Below are 25,181 nucleotides of genomic sequence, written 5' to 3' on the forward strand. Positions count from 1 at the left end.
ACGCCTACACCACGACACAAATCAGACTGATACTCAGCCCCGATGTCTGTCTTGTGGGGGAAATGGTTTACAGAGTATCCTAGAAATGGCAGATACACGTCAATTTAATCCTACAAATTCTACTTCCATATCCAGCATGACTGCCAAGTAGGATATATTGCACGACATTTGTCTCGGAGTCCAGAGGACATTAGCATGTATTTGTAAATACTTTCTCATTATGTAGAAACAATGAAATACACGTGGCCGACATTGTTGCATTTCTTTGCATTTTCCTCAATAAGTTCCTCCCGTTATTATATTTACCTACATTCTGCCACACAAGAGTCCGCAGTGTCGGCGACTAGCTTTGAATTAGCGTTCATTGGCGACGTTCGTCTTGTTTACACTAAGTACGTGGTTACCATATGAAGAAGACATACACTTGTAATTCAAAATATATATATTGTATATCCTGTTCTGTCTGCTTCTTCAACTGCAAGTCGAAAACTAAAATGAGTTTCTGGCACAATCTTGTAAAATTGAATTGATTGCCTGCTCGGAAATATTGCACTATCTGACTTGATCGTGCGTTTTATCAATAAATCAAGATAACTGTTAACGTTCCTCTGACAGTGGCGTAAGGTTGGTTGGTCGGTGTGTTGTTTAACGCCGCACTCATCAATATTCCGGCTATATGACGGCGGTCTGTAAATAATCGAGCCTGGACCAGACGATCCAGTGATTAATATCATGAGCATCGATCCACGCAATTGGGATCGATGAAATGCATCAACCAAGTCAGCGAGCCTGACCACCCGATCCCGTTAGTCGCGTTTTAGGGCAAGCATGGGTTGTTGAAGACCTATTCTGCCCATTAATCTTCACGGGCCAGTGGCGTAAGGCTGTTAACTTAGTATACTAAAGTATGGCTCCTTAACCGAACAATCTGATTGCTGCGTCCCCATCTTGTCGTCTGTTATATCAGAGCAGACGACAATTGTGTGTAGTTGAATCTAAACTTGGAGACAAACTAGAAGTCGGAAGGGCGTGATTAAACCTGATTCTACGTCATCCATTGTCGTGTCTGTTACAAGACACTGTAGTTGAAGGTGAACTCTCACGTGAATCACGCGATATTTTCAAATCGTCACGCGTTTATCTCATCCAGTTTTCAGCGTGTATTACGAGATCGCATGATAAGTAAGTATTGCGCCATTGATTGTTAGATTGTGGCCTTACACGTATAATGTTCTCAGAGAGCTTTTATGATATAGACGCTGTTGATTGTGTCAAAGCATGTGACGTAACATGTGAAATTAATAGACCGACATTCCAACAAAAGAACAGTTATTGCTTCTCGGTTGAAAACCAGGTAAGACATCCCACCAGCACCAACATGTCTTCGGTTCGCCCTGATCATGTCTCGAGGTTTGTCAGCACCTTGACCGTCCTCTTGGGTTTCACCAAAGCAGCCATCGTCAAAGACCTGCAACACTTTGGGCAAAGTAACACAACGTGACAAAAGGTAACACAACATAAAACGACGAAACACAACGTAAGACAACGTAGCACGACATAATACGGTCTAAGACAATGTAACACGATGCAACACACGGTAAAACGACGTAAGAGAACGTAAGACAACGAAAAATAACTTAACATAACGTAACACAAGATACACCTAGTTAACACAACGCAACAAGGCGTAAAGCGACGTAACACAAGGTATCACCAAAGTGGCAAACGTTTAAGTGAGAGAGTATGGTTTTTACGCCGATTTTAGCAATATTCCAGCAATATCACGGCGGGGGACACCAGAAATGGGCTCCACACATTGTATCCATGTCGGGAATCGAACCCGGGTCTTCGGCGTGACGAGCGAACGCTTTAACCACTAGGCTACCCGACCGCAAACGTTTAAGACCTGCATCACATTGGACTTTCATCCTACCTGAAGCTGACACATTATATAACGGAACTACTGCTTCAGGAGGCGTGGCACATCGTAAAGTGACATGACAAAACGTAACAGCATAAAACGACGTAACACAGCATAAAATGAAGTAACACAAAGCAACACAACGTAGCACAACTTGAAACGACATAACACAAGATAAAACGAGTTACACAGCGTAACAGAACGTAACACGTCGTAACACAACGCAACACGAAATAATACAATGTTCACAACATTATCCGACGTTACACAACGTAACGCGAGGTAACACTACATAATACAACGTAAGACAATGTGGCACAACATTAAACGACGTAACACGACGTAACACGACGTAAAACAACGTAACACAGTGTAACACAAAGTAACAGCGTAACACAATATAAAATGACGTAACATGACGTAACACAACGTAACACAACGCAACACGAAATAATACAAAATACACAACATTAACCGACGTTACACAACGTAATGCGACATAACACTACATAATACAACGTAAAACAATGTGGCACAACATTAAACGACGTAACACGACGTAACACGACGTAAAACAACGTAACACAGTGTAACACAAAGTAACAGCGTAACACAATATAAAATGACGTAACACGACGTAACACAACGTAACACAATGCAACACGAAATAATACAAAATACACAACATTAACCGACGTTACACAACGTAATGCGACATAACACTACATAATACAACGTAAAACAATGTGGCACAACATTAAACGACGTAACACGACGTAACACAACGTAACACAACGTAACACAAAGTAACAGCGTAACTCAATATAAAATGACGTAACACGACGTAACACGACGTAACACGACGCACTGTCATGTAATACTTTATGCATTTTAACTCCTTGAGTCCCGTTATATAATTACTAAAACATCGTTATATCTTTATGGTATGTATACTCACGTTCCCAATCCGACAACTATTGAAATAGTTCTCTTTTTCGGACTTGGCCTTTTCATTAAGATTTCAATAAACACTGCCTATTGAATTAACCCGTCCTAATACAATAACCCAATCGTAAATCTGTCGCCCGATGTCTTGTATCAACAAGTCGAGTGAGCGACTGCTCCCGAGAGATATCTCTATCATGAAAACTTAGACAGAATCGAAATAAACATTGATTTTTGTCTCTGACGTCAATTGTGACGTCACAATTGCATCACAATAATTCAATATCCGGCGAGAGGAAATGAGTCCCGTCACTGAATCCCTTGAAGTTGATGCGCTTTATCAATGAGGAACAGAACGCAGGGTAAAAATCAAGGACTGTAAAAAATGGTAGTTGATCGGCTGAACTAAGCTTGAGGCATAGAAGACAGAACGGAGAGCATATCTCTTGCGTACATCAAAATACTACCGGCTCAAGATTGGTAGCCTTGATGTCTTTTTTGTCAACCCAAGCCTTTCAGATCTGTGTTCGTTCATGTAATGGGATGTATTTATTGGGAGATGTTTAAATGGTACTTGTCTAACATAGCACACATAATTCTCAGGTATAGTAGTGGGCGCCTTTGGTATTCGTTATTTGTTGAATGACACAAACAGTCATATTTTGTGCGTTGTTTTAGAGTAACACGTCGCGCACCTATTGATTCTCGTGTGGTACCAGGGTCATGAGAGATGAGACATGCTACCTGAAGGGGTGACGTTCTCTTATTTTGACGTCTGCAGTCCATGACGTTATTAACGTTATTCCCTACAAGGGAAATCGACGTAACTCAACATAAAATGACGTAACGCGACGTAACACAACAAGGTAACAAGACGAAATACGACGTAACACTAGACAACACGACGTAAGACCGTAACACAACATAAAACGACGTAACACAAGGTAGCACAACGTAACATATCTGCGTCCATGACGTTATTATCGTTATTCCCCACATGGGGGTTACGAAGTGACGGGTTACAGGCGACTGGGTCGACCTCGTTTTATTGGATAACTATAGAATCCTAGAAGGGACATCTATGAAAAAGTTAAAAATATTATTTAAAGCGCGACAATGCGACAAATGGTCAACATCTCGCGCTGTCGCATTGTCGCATTGTAGCGCTTTGGTTAATTTTGACACTTTTTGCTTGTTGTTTTTGTAAGGGCACCAACCCGACAGTGTCCCTCCTACAATCGTGCTCTGGGCTCATTCATGGACTGTCAGACTGGAACTAGATCAGTATTTTCGCCTTTCTGCCCCACGCTATGCATTCTCACACGTCATGCGTTCTAACTTACTCCTGCCTGATATGATCTGGTCTAAAGTTTATACAAATGCGACGTACAGATGAGGATCTAGGCTTTGAAATGCCGCCTACACCTACTTTGTTTTGTCTTCAAGTCAAACTTGCGCAACACGAAGGTAAATATAGATTACACTGCAAAAAACTTTCAGGCTCAGATCTGAATCAATCTGACACGTCCCCCAAGTGTTCGTAAATAACTTCACTTAAAAGAATACAAACACGTGATCATAACGAACCTGGCTTCAAATTTTGGATACAAGCACGTGAAAATAACGAGCTTTACTTCAGGTATTGGATACAAACACGTGACAATAACGTGCTTCAATTCAGACATTAGGTACAAACACGTGACGATAACGTGCTTTACTTCAGATATTGGGTACAGACACTTGACATTAACGTGACTTACTTCAGATATTGGGTACAGACACTTGACATTAACGTGACTTACTTCAGATATTGGGTACAGATAGTGAAAATAACGTGCTTTACTTCAGATATTGGGTACAGACACGTGACGATAACGTGCCTTACTTCAGATATTTGGTACAGACACTTGACATTAACGTGACTTACTTCAGATATTGGGTACAGATAATGAAAATAACGTGCTTTACTTCAGATATTGGGTACAGACACGTGACGATAACGTGCCTTACTTCAGATATTTGGTACAGACACTTGACATTAACGTGACTTACTTTACTTCAGATATTGGGTACAGACACTTGACATTAACGTGCCTTACTTTAGATATTGGGTACAGATAGTGAAAATAACGTGCTTTGCTTCAGATATTGGATACAAACACGTGACAATAATGTGCCTTACTTCAGATATTGGGAACAGACACTTGACATTAACGTGACTTATTTCAGATATTGGGTACAGACACTTGACATTAACGTGCCTTACTTCAGATATTGGGTACAGATTGTGAAAATAACGTGCTTTACTTCAGGTATTGGATACAAACACGTGACAATAATGTGCCTTACTTCAGATATTGGGAACAGAGACGTGAAAATAACGTGCCTTACTTCAGCCCAAAGATTCAGAGATTCAAAGATTTTAATTTGTCACCATGGCGACTGTGGCAGCGATATGATGCACTTGTATGTTAGACTGCATATTAATCATCACAGCAACCACCAGCATTATAAGCATCTTGATTGTCGTCTTCATCACCACAGCTGCTTACAAGCATCCTCACCGCCTACGTAGTAGAGCGTCCGCCCAGAGAGCGGAAGGTCCGGGGTTCGATCCCCAGCCGCGTCATACCAAAAGACGTTAAAAGATGGTACTTGTTGTTTCCCTGTCTGGCGCTCGGCATTAAGGGGCTAAAACCAGGACTGGTCGGCTCGGAGTCAGTATACTGGGTCTGAGTGGGGTATTCATGTTAAACTGCGGCATGGTGCTCAGGCTAGCACTATAAATCGGCATCAGTCCGGTCTGGTACAAGCAGCCTCACAAACACACATATACGTGCATGTACGTCGCTATATAAGTGCAATAATCTTAGACGCGACGTTAAACACCATTTCACCTCACCTCACCTACAAGCATCCTCAATTCTGTTTATCCTGTCGTTAAACTTCGCGTACACGCCCATCAGTATTTCTGTCCAAGTTATCATGGAAAATTAAAATACAGAGGAAGATATTTCCTCGTAAATGTCAGAATAGCAGTATAAGTTTTCTGTTAACTTCACTTGTACCTTCATTAAATTATACCTGTTAATCAGGAAGCCATACTTCTAAGAGACACCTCATGTAATATGGTTAATCAAAATGCAGAATTAATGACAGGAAACAGCATAAATATAGGCGTTGATGTACACGGTGAATGATCGAATAATGATCAGTTGTACATGTGAAGGATCGAGTGAAATCCTTTGTATTGCCAACAATGGAGACTCTGTCTCGCCTCTTTATACCAATAGATACGCAGTGTTAAGAAATAAAGCGACAAACCCTACCCAATATCCAATAGAAATATATGCATAAAGCAGAGTCGGTGGTACGTTTCCGACTATATCATGACATTGTATTTATGATTCGCTATCAAATAGTGATACCAGGTGTTCTCGAAAAGGTTTAGCGTATCCTGCCCCACTCGTCACAAACACATGCAAAGGCAAGTCAATTATTAACCTGAAAAACGGGAACATAGGGTACAATCCAAAATAGGGAATTGCATCAGACCTAATTTTTGTCCCTGAAATCCCATCAAAAGTCAGCATTGTTATGGCAGGTGCATTTGTCATTTTAACCATAAATCATGCTTAATTGAATACTGACCTTTCATTATGACATACTAATGAATTGAATGAAATAAGACACTACAAAATAAATTTTCAAAAAGCATTAACCTAGATTTGAGACCGGATCTTTTCATTATAGATTATTTCGATATTGTTTGGTATCTGGCGTAAATACAGTGTGGGTCCATACTATGTCTGTGAGGATAGCGGTAGTAACTGTGTGTAAACCTTCTCACCTGGTTTAAAATCAGGAGTGATTCATTAAGGAGTAGCAACGTATTGTTGTCTTGATCCATGTGTGTGTGTGTGTGTGTGTGTGTGTGTGTGTGTGTGTGTGTGTGTGTGTGTGTGTGTGTGTGTGTGTGTTTATGTGAGTATGTGTGAGTGCATGAGTTGCATGAGTTACATCGGCAATATTTCAGCCATATCCTGACGAGAACAATTTATACATTTATAATAAATACATTTAAACTATATACAAACCTGTCGACAGTGACCAGTAAAACAACTAGATTATCACAGATATAGATATAAAACTAGTAAGGAACAGATCACGATATACATGACAAAAGCGGGCTATAGATCGCCAGCCACTGAAGGTTGATCCCCATACCGGGGACCATGGGGACCGACAGCACCTTTACTACCTGCCTGGTCCCCAGTAGGATTTATACCATCCCCCAGTCGCTGGCGAATGTACGCATTTTCAGCCAAAATTAAAAAGGCAAATATTCAATACTACTTATACTACCTTATACTGCTTTAACTACTTATACTACCTTATACTACTTATACTACCTTATACTACTTTAACTACTTATACTACTTTAAACTACTTTAACTACTTAAACTACTCTATACTACTTTAACCCCCTTCGAGGATACAGCAACTAACAATATCAGATATAAATCCATTCCGTCAAATGTAGAAGGTCATTTATTTTATACAAGACATATCAACACAATTTAATATACAAGTTTATTTCTTTAAAAAGTTGAATAAGAACCAATATTATCTAATAGATCCTTAGTGGATGAAACCTTGAAACAGTTATCTCTTGAGATGGAAAAATCAACACAGTCAAGCAAGACATGCTTGGCGTTTATGCTTTCATCACAATAGATACAAAATGGAGGATCCTTACCTCTCAAAACATATTCATGAGTATATTGGAATGGCCAATACGTCATCGTCGACTAATGACCTCGTCAAATATGGACGCACAACCCAAGAAGGTGAGTGAGTGAGTTTGGTTTAACGCCGCTTTTAACAATATTCGAACCCACAAACATAGGTTTCTGGCGTGCCAAATTGAACGCAACTCTGCGCAGCGAATCGCGGCGCCTGAAACTGGGCCACCCGTGATCCTCGTCATTAATGGGTTTAAACACTTTAAATATAACCTTGTGATATACTGTAAGGATAATTCAAAGTGGCGTTGTTTAAGAGATGGCTCATCGACCTTAACGTACAGACTGTCATTTGGAGAGGTTCGGAGAGATCAAAGACAGAATCTTAGACTTTGATGGTGGATGGAATAAAAAAAGTTAAAGATTGAATTTGCAGGCTCCACCATAGATGATAGAGTCATAATCGAGTTTAGAACGGATGAGTGATCTATACAAGTGAAGAATGGTAGACTTGTCCACTTAGAATCGGTAACAACTTTTAATAGACCCAGAGCCTTCAGGCAGTTTGCTTTAAGAAAAGTTAATCTGTGATAAGACGGTGATCAAACGTTTTTCCTTTATATTTAGCTTCCATTATATTACAACTTTAATTTGAGTGTCAGCTAGATGTAAGACTGGATCTATATGTGGTTATACTTTCGACAGAAATGAATGCAATTTCAGAAATAAAACTGTCTCTCAAACCTTTGCATATTTTTACCTCGACATCCCATCTCGTGAAGATCCCATCTCGTGAAGATCCATGTTGCCAGGTGGAATCATATGCTTTTTATTAGTCGAAAAATGTTGTTTATTAATTATAGCATTTTCCATAAATGTTTCCAATCAAACCAAATGGTCAATGTTACTTTTATATTGCCTAAAACCTCATTGAATATTTGTTAGAACATTATTTATTTGAAGTACCATATTAATCTGTTATTGACTATTCCTTCCACGGTCTTATTAACACAGCGAGTAAGTCATATTATAAGCCCATAATTAGAAGGGTCTGTATGATCTCAACCAGGTGCAGTCACAGACTACAGTATTCGGCCAAGATGAAGGGTTTGTTGATTGGTTGGTTGTTTAACGCCGCACTCAGCAATAGTCCAGCTATATGATGGCGGTCTGTAAATAATCGAGCCTGGACCAGACAATCCAGTGATTGATATCATGAGCATCGATCCACGCAATTGGGATCGATGACATGCATCAACCAAGTCAGCGAGCCTGACCACCCGATCCCGTTAGTCGGCTTTTACCACAAGTATACTCACCTTTTACGGCAGATAGAACACAGAACACTTGCCATAGGACAGAGGGCATAGAACACAGAACACTTGCTACAGGACAGAAAACATAGAACACAGATCACTTGCCATAGAGCATAGAACACAGCACACTTGCCATAGGACAGAGAGCATAGAACACAGCACACTTGTCATAGGACAGAAAACATAGAACACAGAGCACTTGCCATAGGACAGAAAACATAGAACACAGAGCACTTGCCATAGGACAGAGGGCATAGACCACAGACCACTTGCTACAGGACAGAAAACATAGAACACAGAGCACTTGCCATAGGACAGAAAACATAGAACACAGAGCACTTGTCATAGGACAGAGGGCCTAGACAACAGAGCGCTTGCCATAGGACATAGAACATAGAGCACAGAGCACTTGTCATAGGACAGAGAACATAGACCACCGAGCGCTTACCATAGGACAGAAAACATAGAATACAGAGCACTTGCCATAGGACAGAAATCATAGAACACAGAGCACTTGCCATAGGACAGAGGGCCTAGAACACAGAGAACTTGTCATAGGACAGAGGGCCTAGACCACAGAGTACTTGCCATAGGACAGAGGGCATAGAACACAGAGCGCTTGCTATAGGACAGAGGGCCTAGACCACAGAGCGCTTGCCATAGGACAGAGGGCCTAGACCACAGAGCGCTTGCCATAGGACAGAGGGCCTAGACCACAGAGCGCTTGCCATAGGAAAGAGGACATAGACCACAGAGCGCTTGCCATAGGACATAGAACATAGAGCACAGAGCACTTGCCATAGGACAGAAAACATAGAACACAGAGCACTTGCCATAGGACAGAAAACATAGAACACAGAACACTTGCCATAGGACAGAGGGCATAGACTACAGAGCACTTGCTATAGGACAGAAAACATAGAACACAGAGCACTTGCCATAGGGCATAGAACACAGCTCACTTGCCATAGGACAGAGAGCATATAATACAGCACACTTGCCATAGGACAGAAAACATAGAACACAGAGCACTTGCCATAGGACAGAGGGCATAGACCACAGACCACTTGCTACAGGACAGAAAACATAGAACACAGAGCACTTGCCATAGGACAGAAAACATAGAACACAGAGCACTTGCCATAGGACAGAGGGCCTAGACAACAGAGCGCTTGCCATAGGACATAGAACATAGAGCACAGAGCACTTGCCATAGGACAGAGAACATAGACCACCGAGCGCTTACCATAGGACAGAAAACATAGAATACAGAGCACTTGCCATAGGACAGAAAACATAGAACACAGAGCACTTGCCATAGGACAGAGGGCCTAGACCACAGAGCGCTTGCCATAGGACAGAGGGCCTAGACCACAGAGCGCTTGCCATAGCAGAGAGGGCATAGACCACAGAGCGCTTGCCATAGGACAGAGGGCCTAGACCACAGAACGCTTGCCATAGGACAGAGGGCCTAGACCACAGAGCGCTTGCCATAGGACAGAGGGCCTTGACCACAGAGCGCTTGCCATAGGACAGAGGGCCTAGACCACAGAGCGCTTGCCATAGGACAGAGGGCCTAGACCACAGAGCGCTTGCCATAGGACAGAGGGCCTAGACCACAGAGCGCTTGCCATAGGACAGAGGGCCTAGACCACAGAGCGCTTGCCATAGGACAGAGGGCCTAGACCACAGAGCGCTTGCTATAGGACAGAGGGCCTAGACCACAGAGCGCTTGCCATAGGACAGAGGGCCTAGACCACAGAGCACTTGCTATAGGACAGAGGGCCTAGACCACAGAGCGCTTGCTATAGGACAGAGGGCCTAGACAACAGAGCGCTTGCCATAGCAGAGAGGGCCTAGACCACAGAGCGCTTGCCATAGGACAGAGGACCTAGACCACAGAGCACTTGCTATAGGACAGAGGACCTAGACCATAGAGCGCTTGCCATAGGACAGAGGGCCTAGACCACAGAGCGCTTGCCATAGGACAGAGGCCTAGACCACAGAGCACTTGCCATAGGACAGAGGGCCAAGACCACAGAGCGCTTGCTATAGGACAGAGGACCTAGACCACAGAGCACTTGCTATAGGACAGAGGACCTAGACCATAGAGCGCTTGCCATAGGACAAAGGGCCTAGACCACAGAGCGCTTGCCATAGGACAGAGGGCCTAGACCACAGAGCGCTCGCTATAGGACAGAGGGCCTAGACAACAGAGCGCTTGCCATAGCAGAGAGGGCCTAGACCACAGAGCGCTTGCCATAGGACAGAGGGCCTAGACCACAGAGCGCTTGCCATAGGACAGAGGGCCTAGACCACAGAGCGCTTGCCATAGGACAGAGGGCCTAGACCACAGAGCGCTCGCTATAGGACAGAGGGCCTAGACAACAGAGCGCTTGCCATAGCAGAGAGGGCCTAGACCACAGAGCGCTTGCCATAGGACAGAGGGCCTAGACCACAGAGCGCTTGCCATAGGACAGAGGGCCTAGACTTCGGGACACACGACATCGATACAGGGCATTGGTGTAGCGAGGGTGGACTGTTTCACTTGACTGACCTTGACATGCTCTGACATTTTTATGTCACAGGTACGTCATACTAGCAAGATAAGAGCGCCATATAGACTTGTGACGCTGGCCAGCCTGACGCTCCCAGTCTCTGATACTGTGACGTATGAGGTGGCGTGGGGCTTGACATTCTCAGTCACGTTTGATGTGACGTGTGGCTTTCACATTCTCAGTCACGTTTGATGTGACGTGTGGCTTTCACATTCTCAGTCACGTATAATGTCACGTGTGTATCTGGTAACCTATCTTGTGCCGTGGGTCCCAACGCTCCCAACCACACATGCTTTAATGTGTGGCTTGACGTTCGCGGTCACATATGCTGTGATGTGTGGCTTGACGTTCGCGGTCACTTATGCTGTGTTGTGTGGCTTGACGTTCGCGGTCACTTATGCTGTGATGTGTGGCTTGACGTTCGCGGTCACTTATGCTGTGATGTGTGGCTTGACGTTCGCGGTCACTTATGCTGTGATGTGAGGCTTGACGTTCGCAGTCACTTATGCTGTGATGTGTGGCTTGACGTTTGCGGTCACTTATGCTGTGATGTGTGGCTTGACGTTCGCGGTCACTTATGCTGTGATGTGTGGCTTGACGTTCGCGGTCACTTATGCTGTGATGTGTGGCTTGACGTTCGCGGTCACTTATGCTGTGATGTGTGGCTTGACGTTCGCAGTCACATATGCCGTGATGTGTGGCTTGACGTTCGCGGTCACTTATGCTGTGATGTGTGGCTTGACGTTCGCGGTCACTTATGCTGTGATGTGTGGCTTGACGTTGGCAGTCATTTATGCTGTGATGTGTGGCTTGACGTTCGCAGTCACTTATGCTGTGATGTGTGGCTTGACGTTCGCGATCACTTATGCTGTGATGTGTGGCTTTGTGTTGTCTGGTCTTAGTGCGATGATGTCAGTGTTGCAAGGGCTTGCCACTCACGCTGTTGTCACTGGTTGTACCTCTCTAGGAGCACACGCCCTGAAGTCCCTTTACGCGGAGTCCTCTCGAGCAGTATGGCAGTAGAGCGAATATCTATCCACATTAAGCAGAACGCAAGCAATATGAAGACGGGACCACCACAAATGGTCAAGGGAAGCGATTCTTGGTGTGTATGTTGTGCATTATGGTCGAAAGTATTGAGTGTGTGTGTGTGTGGGGGGGGGGGGGGGGGGGGGGGGGGATGTTAGCCAAGTGGTTAAAGCGTTCGCTCTTCACGCTGGTGAAGACCCGGATTCGATTCCCCTCATGGGCACAATGTGTGAAACCATACTCACTCACTCACTCACTAAACATAGTGTTCACAGTTCCAAGTGAGCGTACATTGTTTGATATAGTCATATGATATAAACCATTTGATTCACTAACTCAGGACAGATTACTAATTATTTTGAGCTTAGATATCCGAATACCGTTTTTATAAACTCTCGTTTAGTCATAGTGTTATAAGTCAACGTCACGTATTTGATCCTAAAAATGAAGAACGAAGGACGGTTTTTCACACCAGTAGCATGCTCCAGAATGAGACAGCGATGTTTGTAATGGTGATATTAGCCTGCAGATTACGACATCTGTCGCGAGGATACATGCTCATGATGTCAATCATTAGATTGTCTGATCCAGACTCGATTGTTTACAGACCGCCATCATAAAGCTGGAATATTGCTGAGTGCGGCGATAAACAACAAACAAACAATGGTCAGCTGCCATCATTGAACAGTCGTTAATATAAGTACACGGTAAAATCAGGCCCTGAATGTCGAAACAGGCGGCTATCAATAGCACTTTTATGTCGAAATACACGCTTATCACAAGACTCGTTACCTTAAAACACGCGGTTATCACAAGCCCCGTTGTGCTGAAACACGACCTTATCTTGAGCACAGTTCTGTCGAGAAAAGCGGTTATCTCACGTTTCTTGCGCTCAAACACGCGGATATCTCAAAACACTTTATGTAGAAACACATATTTATCACAAGTTCCTATACGTTGGAACAAGCAGTAATCGCACGTCTCGTCATGTCAAAAAACCGGTTTAAGTATATAAAACCTGCTATCTCCAGCGTAGTCGAAGAATACACCCATTATATATATACCAGGCTCACATTTAACTCAACACAACTCCTGGTATATCTGAAACACAACGCTGTCTATAGGACGCTATTTCGAAACAAACGGTTATCTAGCAGTCATCTCTCCGCCTTGATTGCGGTCTAAAACAATAAAATATTGCATGTATGACAGACAAATTGCCCAAGGCGTGCATTAGCTGTAAGCCATTTATATTTTTCTCATTCTGCGTGTAGAAATGTTGACAAGAGTTAATTTGGGTGGATTAACGAATTTGACTTACATTTGTTTTTTTTATCAATAATTTGTGTAGTCATGGTGATGTACAGAATGAACTGCATAAAATGTCATTGAACATGTCAACAGTAATATAGGGATTTATGAAATCACTGGTGATTATATTCAGTGAATTCATGAAATCCCTGAATATGTTAGAGATTATATGAATTCCCTTACCAAAACAGGGTTTTCATTTAATTACTAAGCTGCTCCGGGATTTCATGAAATCCCTATTTTCACAATCTTACTGTTTCATATGTACTTCAAAGTGGCTTCAGCTCTCTCATTGGCTCCCACTGGAAAAGCGCCGTTGTGAAACCGAACGGGGAAAGACACGGAATCGGATCGTTGAAGTAATATGACTGATTCTATTAGTTTTAGAAAGATGTTATTTGCATTACATTACACCGCCCCCAGGTACAATAAAATACAATTATTATCGTATAGATGGAAGAATTATTCTCTTTTGGGGTAAAATGAAACATTCTTTAACAAATCGATTTTGAGGAAATTCATTTACACTACGCAAACATCATTACAGCTACAATTCAACCAACATAATAAGAATCGACTATTTCAGCTTTAATAAAATCTTTAAAAACATAGAATTTATTTTCTATTTAGCATAACACGTTTCAAAATGAATTACATTGTTAAAAATATCTGTGCTGCCAATTTAATTTTCCAGAACCCCAGATCCATAAAAGAGCTGAATTTTACCCCCAAAAGGTGTTTTAATTTGATTGGTCGGAAAATGAAATGTATTCTGCTCGAAGTATTTCAATTTGGAACCTGTTTCAGGTACGGTGTTCAGTAAAAGGTTTTAAGTGAACGGCTGGATCAGGCAATCACTGCAGCTACATGACAATATATACGCTGTAAAGATATTAACTCGCACTGACGGAAACCGGCTAAAGACTCGCGTGCACCAGTTGACATCTGGCTAAGGTCTGCATGGCTTTTGAGAATACGCTAATCTGATTGGTCAGCTAGAGATTCCTGTCGTGACCCGGTAGTGTTGGTTGGCGCACCTTGTAATGCTTCTTAGTGATCACGTGATGTCTGAAATATCTCTTCCCTAACATTGCAACATGCAAGCCTACAAATAACCCTAGAGGTATTAGCATGCTTGGAATTAACAATTCTCTCATTTCCCCAACCCCGATTATCCAGAGTAATATATCTACCATCTAATTAAACATAGTGAAACAGATATATGATACGCTGGATAATCGAGAATATTTAGATTTTGAGGAATTATTTGTTGTTGCTCATTGAGTCAGAATGTTTTGGCGTGCAAATGCTAAATTTTGAGGATAAACGTTTCCTCTAACGTTAATTCTACACGTGATGTAAGTGAAACGCAAAACAGCGTTTAATAATTAAAAGAAATTTCTTTAGTGTGTTCTTCTTTTGGTTGGTTGTTATAGTTACCTGATCTTTATTTAATTTACAGGTTGACCCGCCCAGAAGTGTCAAAATTGTCGTTGATGAGTTGATGTTGTTTCCTTGTTGCATTTCCTTTCCCCTTACGCGAACACCTGGTGTCACAACTGATTTTCTGTGGTCCATTTATATAACTTTCACAGCTATTTGGCCCCTCTGTTTCGGTGGATAATCTAGAGTGGTTATTCTCTTGCATTGACAATATATATTTTATGAGGATATTTGGGTTGGATCACAATAATCAAACCGTTATATACTTAAAATGTGTTATGTACAGAACTTGGTAAGGATATTTCGTGATATCTGTTTTAGATATGTTGCACTGACCTGCTTGTGTTTGTGTTTGATAAGCTTATGAGTGTTAAGAAAAATAAGTACAGTAACCTACGGTTATAACGAATTAAAAGGGACAACTATTTTTAATTCGTTATAACCGTAGTTCGCTGTAAGCATATGTACAAATTCTATACAGAAAATGGACGGCACCAAGAAACAGTTCGTTATATCTGACAGTTCGTTATAAGCGTGTTCGGTATAAACGTAGTTTATTGTACTGCAATATGATTGCTTACATTTTCATTTCCCCTAGCTACGGCCCAGGGTGCCGTCGTACAAAGCGATCTTAGCGCTAAGATGATCGTAACTCCCATACTTTAACATAGACCTACGACAGTCGTAGAGCTAAGGTTGTTTTGTGCAACGACACCCTTCTTATCAACTCTTATGTTTCCTTCACAGTCAGGTGATCTATGGACTAGCCTTTCGTCGCCTTTTTCTTCATCTCTGAAAGGAAATGACACTGTCTGATCCTATCAAGCATCAGCCTATCAAATGGACACATTTTACATGTCTAAGCATCAATGTGGTCTGTTGGTACTGTCACACTCCATCCCAGCTGTTAACCATCGTAAGTGTCTCTGTGCCAGGGAGTCATTTCGTGGGTCAACAGTGTCAAATCCGAGATTGTGTCTTAAGATCGCGGTAAGCTAGGAGTGTTCCGAATGAATCAGACAGGAGTGTTCCGATTGAATGTGCCAGCCAGATAAGTGCACGAGTACTCTGAAGTAGGTTCTGCATTACTACAGTTTGTAAATGATTCAGCTCCCCCGTCAAACTTATAATTAAAGATTAATGTCTCAGTCGGTGTGATGGGGAACATGTTTTAATGTTTCCAGTCTTCGGTGCCACACCATGCGACCCGCTACCACGACATCACGACACCACGACACCATGCACCCCGCTACCTCGACATCACGACACCACGACATCACGACACCATGCACCCTGCCACCACGACACTATGCACCCCGCCACCACGCCAACCACCACCACGACACTATGCACCCCGCCACCACGCCAACCACCACCACGACACTATGCACCCCGCCACCACGCCAAACATCACCACGACACTATGTACCCCGCCACGCCAACCACCACCACGACACTATGCACCCCGCCACGCCAACCACCACCACGACACTATGCACCCCGCCACCACGCCAACCACCACCACGACACTATGCACCCCGCCACCACGCCAACCACCACCACGACACTATGCACCCCGCCACCACGCCAACCACCACCACGACACTATGCACCCCGCCACCACGCCAACCACCACCACGACACTATGCACCCCGCCGCCACGCCAACCACCACCACGACACTATGCACCCCGCCACCACGCCAACCACCACCACGACACTATGCACCCCGCCACCACGCCAAACATCACCACGACACTATGCACCCCGCCGCCACGCCAACCACCACCACGACACTATGCACCCCGCCACCACGCCAACCACCACCACGACACTATGCACCCCGCCACCACGCCAAACATCACCACGACACTATGCACCCCGCCGCCACGCCAACCACCACCACGACACTATGCATCCCGCCACCACGCCAACCACCACCACGACACTATGCACCCCGCCACCACGCCAACCACCACCACGACACTATGCATCCCGCCACCACGCCAACCACCACCACGACACTATGCACCCCGCCACCACGCCAACCACCACCACGACACTATGCACCCCGCCACCACGCCAACCACCACCACGACACCATGTACCCTGCCATCACGCCAACAACCACCACGACACTATGCACCCCGCCGCCACGCCACCAACCCCCACGACACCATGTACCCTGCCACCACGCCAACCGATACAACGACACCACGACAACAGGCACCCCACACCACGACAACAGGCACCCCACACCACGACAACAGGCACCCTACCACCACAACACCCGACACCCCACCACCACTACAACAGGCACCCCACCACCACTTCAACAGGCACCACGACACCACTACATCAGGAACCACGACACCACTACAACAGGCACCACGACACCACTACAACAGGCACCACGACACCACTACAACAGGCACCACGACACCACTATAACAGGCACCCCACCACCACTACAACAGGCACCACGACACCACTACAACAGGCACCACGACACCACTACATCAGGCACCACGACACCACTACAACAGGCACCACGACACCACTACAACAGGCACCACGACACCACTATAACAGGCACCCCACCACCACTACAACAGGCACCACGACACCACTACATCAGGCACCACGACACCACTACAACAGGCACCACGACACCACTACAACAGGCACCCCACCACCAATACAACAGGCACCACGACACCACTACAACAGGCACCACGACACCACTACAACAGGCACCCCACCACCACTACAACAGGCACCACGACACCACTACATCAGGCACCACGACACCACTACATCAGGCACCACGACACCACTACAACAGGCACCACGGCACCACTACAACAGGCACCACGAAACCACTATAACAGGCATCACGACACCACTACAACAGGCACCCCACCACCACTACAACAGGCACCACGACACCACTACAACAGGCACCACGACACCACTACAACAGGCACCACGAAACCACTACATCAGGCACCACGACACCACTACAACAGGCACCACGAAACCACTACAACAGGCACCACGACACCACTACATCAGGCATCACGACACCACTATAACAGGCACCCCACCACCACTACAACAGGCACCATGACACCACTACATCAGGCACCACGACACCACTACAACAGGCACCACGACACCACTACAACAGGCACCACGACACCACTACAACAGGCACCACGACACCACTACAACAGGCACCACGACACCACTACATCAGGCATCACGACACCACTATAACAGGCACCCCACCACCACTACAACAGGCACCACGACACCACTACATCAGGCACCACGACACCACTACAACAGGCACCACGACACCACTACAACAGGCACCACGACACCACTATAACAAGCACCACGACACCACTACAACAGGCACCACGACACCACTACATCAGGCACCACGACACCACTATAACAGGCATCACGACACCACTACAACAGGCACCCCACCACCACTACATCAGGCACCACGACACCACTACATCAGGCACCACGACACCACTATAACAGGCACCACGAAACCACTACAACAGGCACCACGACACCACTACAACAGGCATCACGAAACCACTATAACAGGCACCACGACACCACTACATCAGGCACCACGACACCACTACAACAGGCATCACGAAACCACTATAACAGGCATCACGACACCACTACAACAGGCACCCCACCACCACTACAACAGGCACCACGACACCACTACAACAGGCACCACGACACCACTACAACAGGCACCACGACACCACTACAACAGGCACCACGACACCACTACATCAGGCACCACGACACCACTACAACAGGCACCCCACCACCACTACAACAGGCACCCCACGACACCACTACAACAGGCACCACGACACCACTATAACAGGCACCACGACACCACTATAACAGGCACCACGACACCACTACAACAGGCACCCCACCACCACTACAACAGGCACCACGACACCACTACAACAGGCATCACGAAACCACTATAACAGGCACCCCACGACACCACTACAACAGGCACCACGACACCACTACAACAGGCATCACGACACCACTACAACAGGCACCCCACCACCACTACAACAGGCACCACGACACAACTACATCAGGCACCACGACACCACTACATCAGGCACCACGACACCACTACAACAGGCACCACGGCACCACTACAACAGGCACCACGAAACCACTATAACAGGCATCACGACACCACTACAACAGGCACCCCACCACCACTACAACAGGCACCACGACACCACTACAACAGGCACCACGACACCACTACAACAGGCACCACGAAACCACTACATCAGGCACCACGACACCACTACAACAGGCACCACGAAACCACTACAACAGGCACCACGACACCACTACATCAGGCATCACGACACCACTATAACAGGCACCCCACCACCACTACAACAGGCACCATGACACCACTACATCAGGCACCACGACACCACTACAACAGGCACCACGACACCACTACAACAGGCACCACGACACCACTACAACAGGCACCACGACACCACTACAACAGGCACCACGACACCACTACATCAGGCATCACGACACCACTATAACAGGCACCCCACCACCACTACAACAGGCACCACGACACCACTACATCAGGCACCACGACACCACTACAACAGGCACCACGACACCACTACAACAGGCACCACGACACCACTATAACAAGCACCACGACACCACTACAACAGGCACCACGACACCACTACATCAGGCACCACGACACCACTATAACAGGCATCACGACACCACTACAACAGGCACCCCACCACCACTACATCAGGCACCACGACACCACTACATCAGGCACCACGACACCACTATAACAGGCACCACGAAACCACTACAACAGGCACCACGACACCACTACAACAGGCATCACGAAACCACTATAACAGGCACCACGACACCACTACATCAGGCACCACGACACCACTACAACAGGCATCACGAAACCACTATAACAGGCATCACGACACCACTACAACAGGCACCCCACCACCACTACAACAGGCACCACGACACCACTACAACAGGCACCACGACACCACTACAACAGGCACCACGACACCACTACAACAGGCACCACGACACCACTACATCAGGCACCACGACACCACTACAACAGGCACCCCACCACCACTACAACAGGCACCCCACGACACCACTACAACAGGCACCACGACACCACTATAACAGGCACCACGACACCACTATAACAGGCACCACGACACCACTACAACAGGCACCCCACCACCACTACAACAGGCACCACGACACCACTACAACAGGCATCACGAAACCACTATAACAGGCACCCCACGACACCACTACAACAGGCACCACGACACCACTACAACAGGCATCACGACACCACTACAACAGGCACCACGGCACCACTACAACAGGCACCCCACGACACCACTACAACAGGCATCACGACACCACTACAACAGGCACCACGGCACCACTACAACAGACACCACGACACCACTACAACAGGCACCCCACCACCACTACAACAGGCACCCCACCACCACTTCAACAGGCACCACGACACCACTACATCAGGCACCACGACACCACTATAACAGGCACCACGACACCACTACAACAGGCATCACGAAACCACTATAACAGGCACCACGACACCACTACAACAGGCATCACGAAACCACTATAACAGGCACCACGACACCACTACAACAGGCACCACGACACCACTACAACAGGCACCACGACACCACTACAACAGGCATCACGACACCACTACAACAGGCACCACGGCACCACTACAACAAGACACGTCGTAGGGATATGTCCACATGCATGCATAAAGTCTAAGTAAAAAAGTTTGTTTGTTGTTTAACGCCGCACTCAGCAATATTCAAGCTATATGACGGCGGTCTGCAACTAATCGAGTCTGGATCGCTGACGCAGTTGGAATACAATGACATGCATCAACCAAGTCAGCGAGCCTGACCACCCGATCCCGTTAGTCGCCTCTTACGACAAGCATAGTCGCCTTTTACAGCAAGGATGGGTTGCTGAAGATCTATTCTACCCGGAACTTCTCGGGTCGTGTCAATGAGCAGGATGTGAGACGTGATTGACAGGTCCACACGGTGGGCGTACAATCAGGCAACACTATGTCCAGTGTCTGTGTGGAGGAAATGTTATTAACACTGTAAGTTTGAGAAACGATTAATTTACATGAATGAATCTCTGTTTAGAGATGGGCGGCGTATCTCACGAGTAGACTTGGAGTCGCCTGGTATAAAACATTACAACGTGCGTCGTCAAGATCAATCGCGTCCTCGCCAAACAATCAAGCTAGCAATCTTCTCCCCCCCCCCCCCTACCCCCCCCCCCCCCCCCCCTCTCTCTCTCTCTCTCTCTCTCTCTCTCTCTCTCTCTCTCTCTCTCTTTATACGCAAATAGCCATCACAGGACAATTAGATCTTCCCAATATATTGAACGTTACACAAGATACTAATTTAGGATAGGATATACATTCTCTACCGCATCAAAAGGACTGTCTAGATCGAACCAAACTTCAAAAACATTTTTCATATTATGGAATTTTGGACAATGTCAAAATAAATTCTTACATATTCAAAATGAGTGTCGTGTAGTAGCAACCTTAGATATTGTTTTCTATGGAACCCTAGAGGGGACATTGTCGCATTGTCGCGCGTTGGTTAATTTTGACACTTTTTGCTTGTTTGTGTAAGGGCGCAAAAGCGACAATGTCCCTCCTAGGATTCCATAGTTTTCACTTTATTGGACTGGTGCCAAGGTTTTTATAAAGTACAGGATATATGTGGAGATTGTTTCACGACAAGTAAGAAAACGAGTTTGACCAGTGAGGCGTTAGGTTTGATGTTTCAGACACAAAGGCGCTCAATGCGACTGTACCGCGGCTGTGACAAGGGTGCGAGATAGCTAATAATTTACAGAATAATTGATTACTCTTCACGTCTTTTTATTTTAATTATCTAAAAGCGTTTCTTCAGATCCAGGAATCAGTTGATCTAGATTTAGAACCAAACAGTCTTGAACAAACACCTCATCAATCAAAGGTTGTCAGAGACAGTTATTTCCAGCCGAGGTCTAGCAGAAGGCCTACGGCGGATCCTGTGGGAGAATAGGCCGAATCCTCACAGATGAGACTTGGTGCTCTGCCGAGACGGGGTCATCGTGTAGACGGAGATGCTGACGATGTAACGCTGACAATTAACTTGCTGTTGCTGAAGTGGCAGCGAGACAGTTTCTGGAAGGCACACACCCACCTCAACAAGCTGGGAATATGATCCGCCGTGACAAGAACATATGTTTGATCACACTTTAAGCCCCTGAATAGCCGGGGTAGAATAGTGAGTGAGTGAGTGAGTATGGTTTTACGCCGCTTTTAGCAATATTTCAGCAATATCACGGCGGGGGACACCAGAAATGGGCTTCACACATTGTACCCATGTCGGGAATCGAACCCGGGTCTTCGGCGTGACGAGCGAACGCTTTAACCACTAGGCTACCCGACCGCCCCCCCGGGGTAGAATAGGTCTTCAGCAACCCATGCTTGCCGTAAAAGGCGACTATGCTTGTCGTTAGAGGCGACTAACGGGATCGGGTGATCAGGCTCGCTGGCTTGGTCGATGCATGTCATTATATTCCAATTACGTGGATCGATGCTCATGGATTGTCTGGTCCAGACGCGATATTTTACAGACTGTAATATTGCTGAGTGCGGCGTTATACAACAAACAAACAGAGATTCCACTTTAGAAGAAGCTTGGGCGGTGAGGTAGCATAGTGGTTAAAGCGTTTGCTAGTCACGCTGAATGCCCTGGTTCGAATCCTATATGGGTACACTGTGTTAAGGACAGTGTGTGTGTGTGTGGGGGGGGGGGGGGGGGGGGGGGGGGGGCTAGTGGTTAAAGACCTCGCTCGTCTCGCCGAAGGCAATGGTTCAATCCCACCACGGGTGTAATGTGTGATATCCCACTTCTGGTGTTCCCCATCATGATATTGCTGGAATATTGCTAGAAGCGGCATAAAACATCACTCACTCATATCAATTGTCATAAATCTCTCCATTAGACAATTCATATCAAAGCAGCAATACGTGGAAAAACTATGGAATCCTAGTATGGACATTGTCGCCTTGTCGCAGTATCGCATTGTCACTCTTTGGTCAATTTTGACACTTTTTGCTTATTTTCTGGTAGGGCGACAATGCGACGATGTTCCTTGTAAGATTCAATAAGAAACAGCTTTTTGTGTTCATTATAAAATTATATGTTCCCGTGATGTTTGTAAATCATGTGCTGAGTCAAGTCGGCTATATTTCACCAATAGCTTATTTAAACGCCCGCTCCAGGGGAGGGGACATAAAACAGCTCAATGGTTCACACTGCGCTGTTGTATAACTCCTGTTTTAACATGCTCTGTGACAACATTGTCACTCAGCCCCATATCAATACACCATACAGTGACCAGCCAACCAGTGAACACATTCATATTTGATAATAGGTATAAAAACATGAATTTAATAAAAACGAATCGCTTCAACCTCTGCGTCCCATCGTCAGCTACTAACTATTGCAATAAAACAACTCTTTTGTACGCCCTCCTCGTTTTGATTTATGTATTCAACAACTTTCAAAATGTCAACAAAACCTGGTTTCATGCACGACCGGTACTGTGTGGAATCAGGCGAGTTTGGTGGTCCTTGGAAGTTGGCGTCCTGTTTTGTACTGGCTTTAGTTTGTTTGATGCTAATAAAACTTCAGCAATCTACCTACAATATTTGACACCTTATTTGGGTTATCTCATTGGAATTTTAAGCATCTCATAGCTTTAAAAATATTCAGTGTGCGACAGACTGGTACATACCACCGATGAGATGATAAGGACCGATGGGATAGTCTAGTGGTTTAAGCGTTCGCTCGTCAGGTCGATGGTCTGGGTTCGATTTTTCAAATATGTGGAGTCCATTTCAGTTATCCCCGACGGTGATGTTGCTGGGAAAGTGGTAAAAGCGGTATAAAATCAAACTCACTCACTCACTCACTGTCCAGGGTATCAGTGTACAGTCTGGCGTTCATGTGAGTTGTATTTAACGCCGCTTTTAACAATATTCCAGTGATATCACGGCGTGACAGCTTAATGTGGGAGGAAAGCCTGAAGTGATGCAGGTCTCAGACGTTTACCACTTAGATGAAACCCCCGAGCACAGGTATGGTGCTGACAAACCTAGATACATAATCGGGGAGAACTGGGATTCGAACCCACAACCATAGGTTTCTGGCATGCCCAAGGAACGAAACTTTGCACAGCGAATTGCGGCGCCTTAGACGACTGGGCCACACGTGGCCCCACGAAGTGCAGTATTCCGCAGGTGTGAAAAAACACGATGCTGTCCACGGATCAGGATTGTTTTGTTTGGGGTTTTGTTTTTGTTTTTGTTTAAACCAGTGATTGACATCATGAACATCGATCCACGCAATTGGGATTCGATGACATGAATCAACCAACATGAACCTGACCACCCGATCGCGTTAGTCGCCTCTTAAGACAAGCATAGTTGCTGAAGACCTATTCCACCCCGATCTTAACGGGTCTCGCAAATCACGATGCCATGATTAGTGAGTGAGTTGGTTTCATCTGCGTATAACAATATTCCAGTATATGAACCAGAAATGGGCTTCACACATTTCCCATCTGTGGAATCGAAACTGGGGCTACGACCGACAAGCGAACACTTTAACCACTAGGCTACCCCGTTGACCCTGTCCATGATTAAATGTCCACAGACAGACGTC

At 45.6% G+C, this 25,181-nt stretch overlaps 1 protein-coding gene across 1 annotated transcript; it reads left to right on the forward strand.

Annotated features, from left to right (window-relative positions):
* The first annotated feature begins 16,577 nt into the window (after nt 1-16,577).
* On the forward strand, nt 16,578-18,155 carry LOC139474204 (uncharacterized). Its single transcript, XM_071257107.1, has one exon. It carries the CDS (start codon nt 16,578-16,580, stop codon nt 18,153-18,155), a length of 1,578 nt encoding a protein of 525 aa, XP_071113208.1.
* Nucleotides 18,156-25,181: the final 7,026 nt, after the last annotated feature.

This window comes from Haliotis cracherodii, unplaced genomic scaffold (assembly GCF_022045235.1).
Source record: "Haliotis cracherodii isolate W230 unplaced genomic scaffold, xgHalCrac1.p SCAF_3, whole genome shotgun sequence".
In the NCBI taxonomy this organism is placed as follows: domain Eukaryota; kingdom Metazoa; phylum Mollusca; class Gastropoda; order Lepetellida; family Haliotidae; genus Haliotis; species Haliotis cracherodii.

Excerpts from the sequence above, each read along its gene's own strand:
- LOC139474204 (XM_071257107.1), top strand. The coding sequence starts at position 16,578 with ATGCACCCCGCCACCACGCCAACCACCACCACGACACTATGCACCCCG.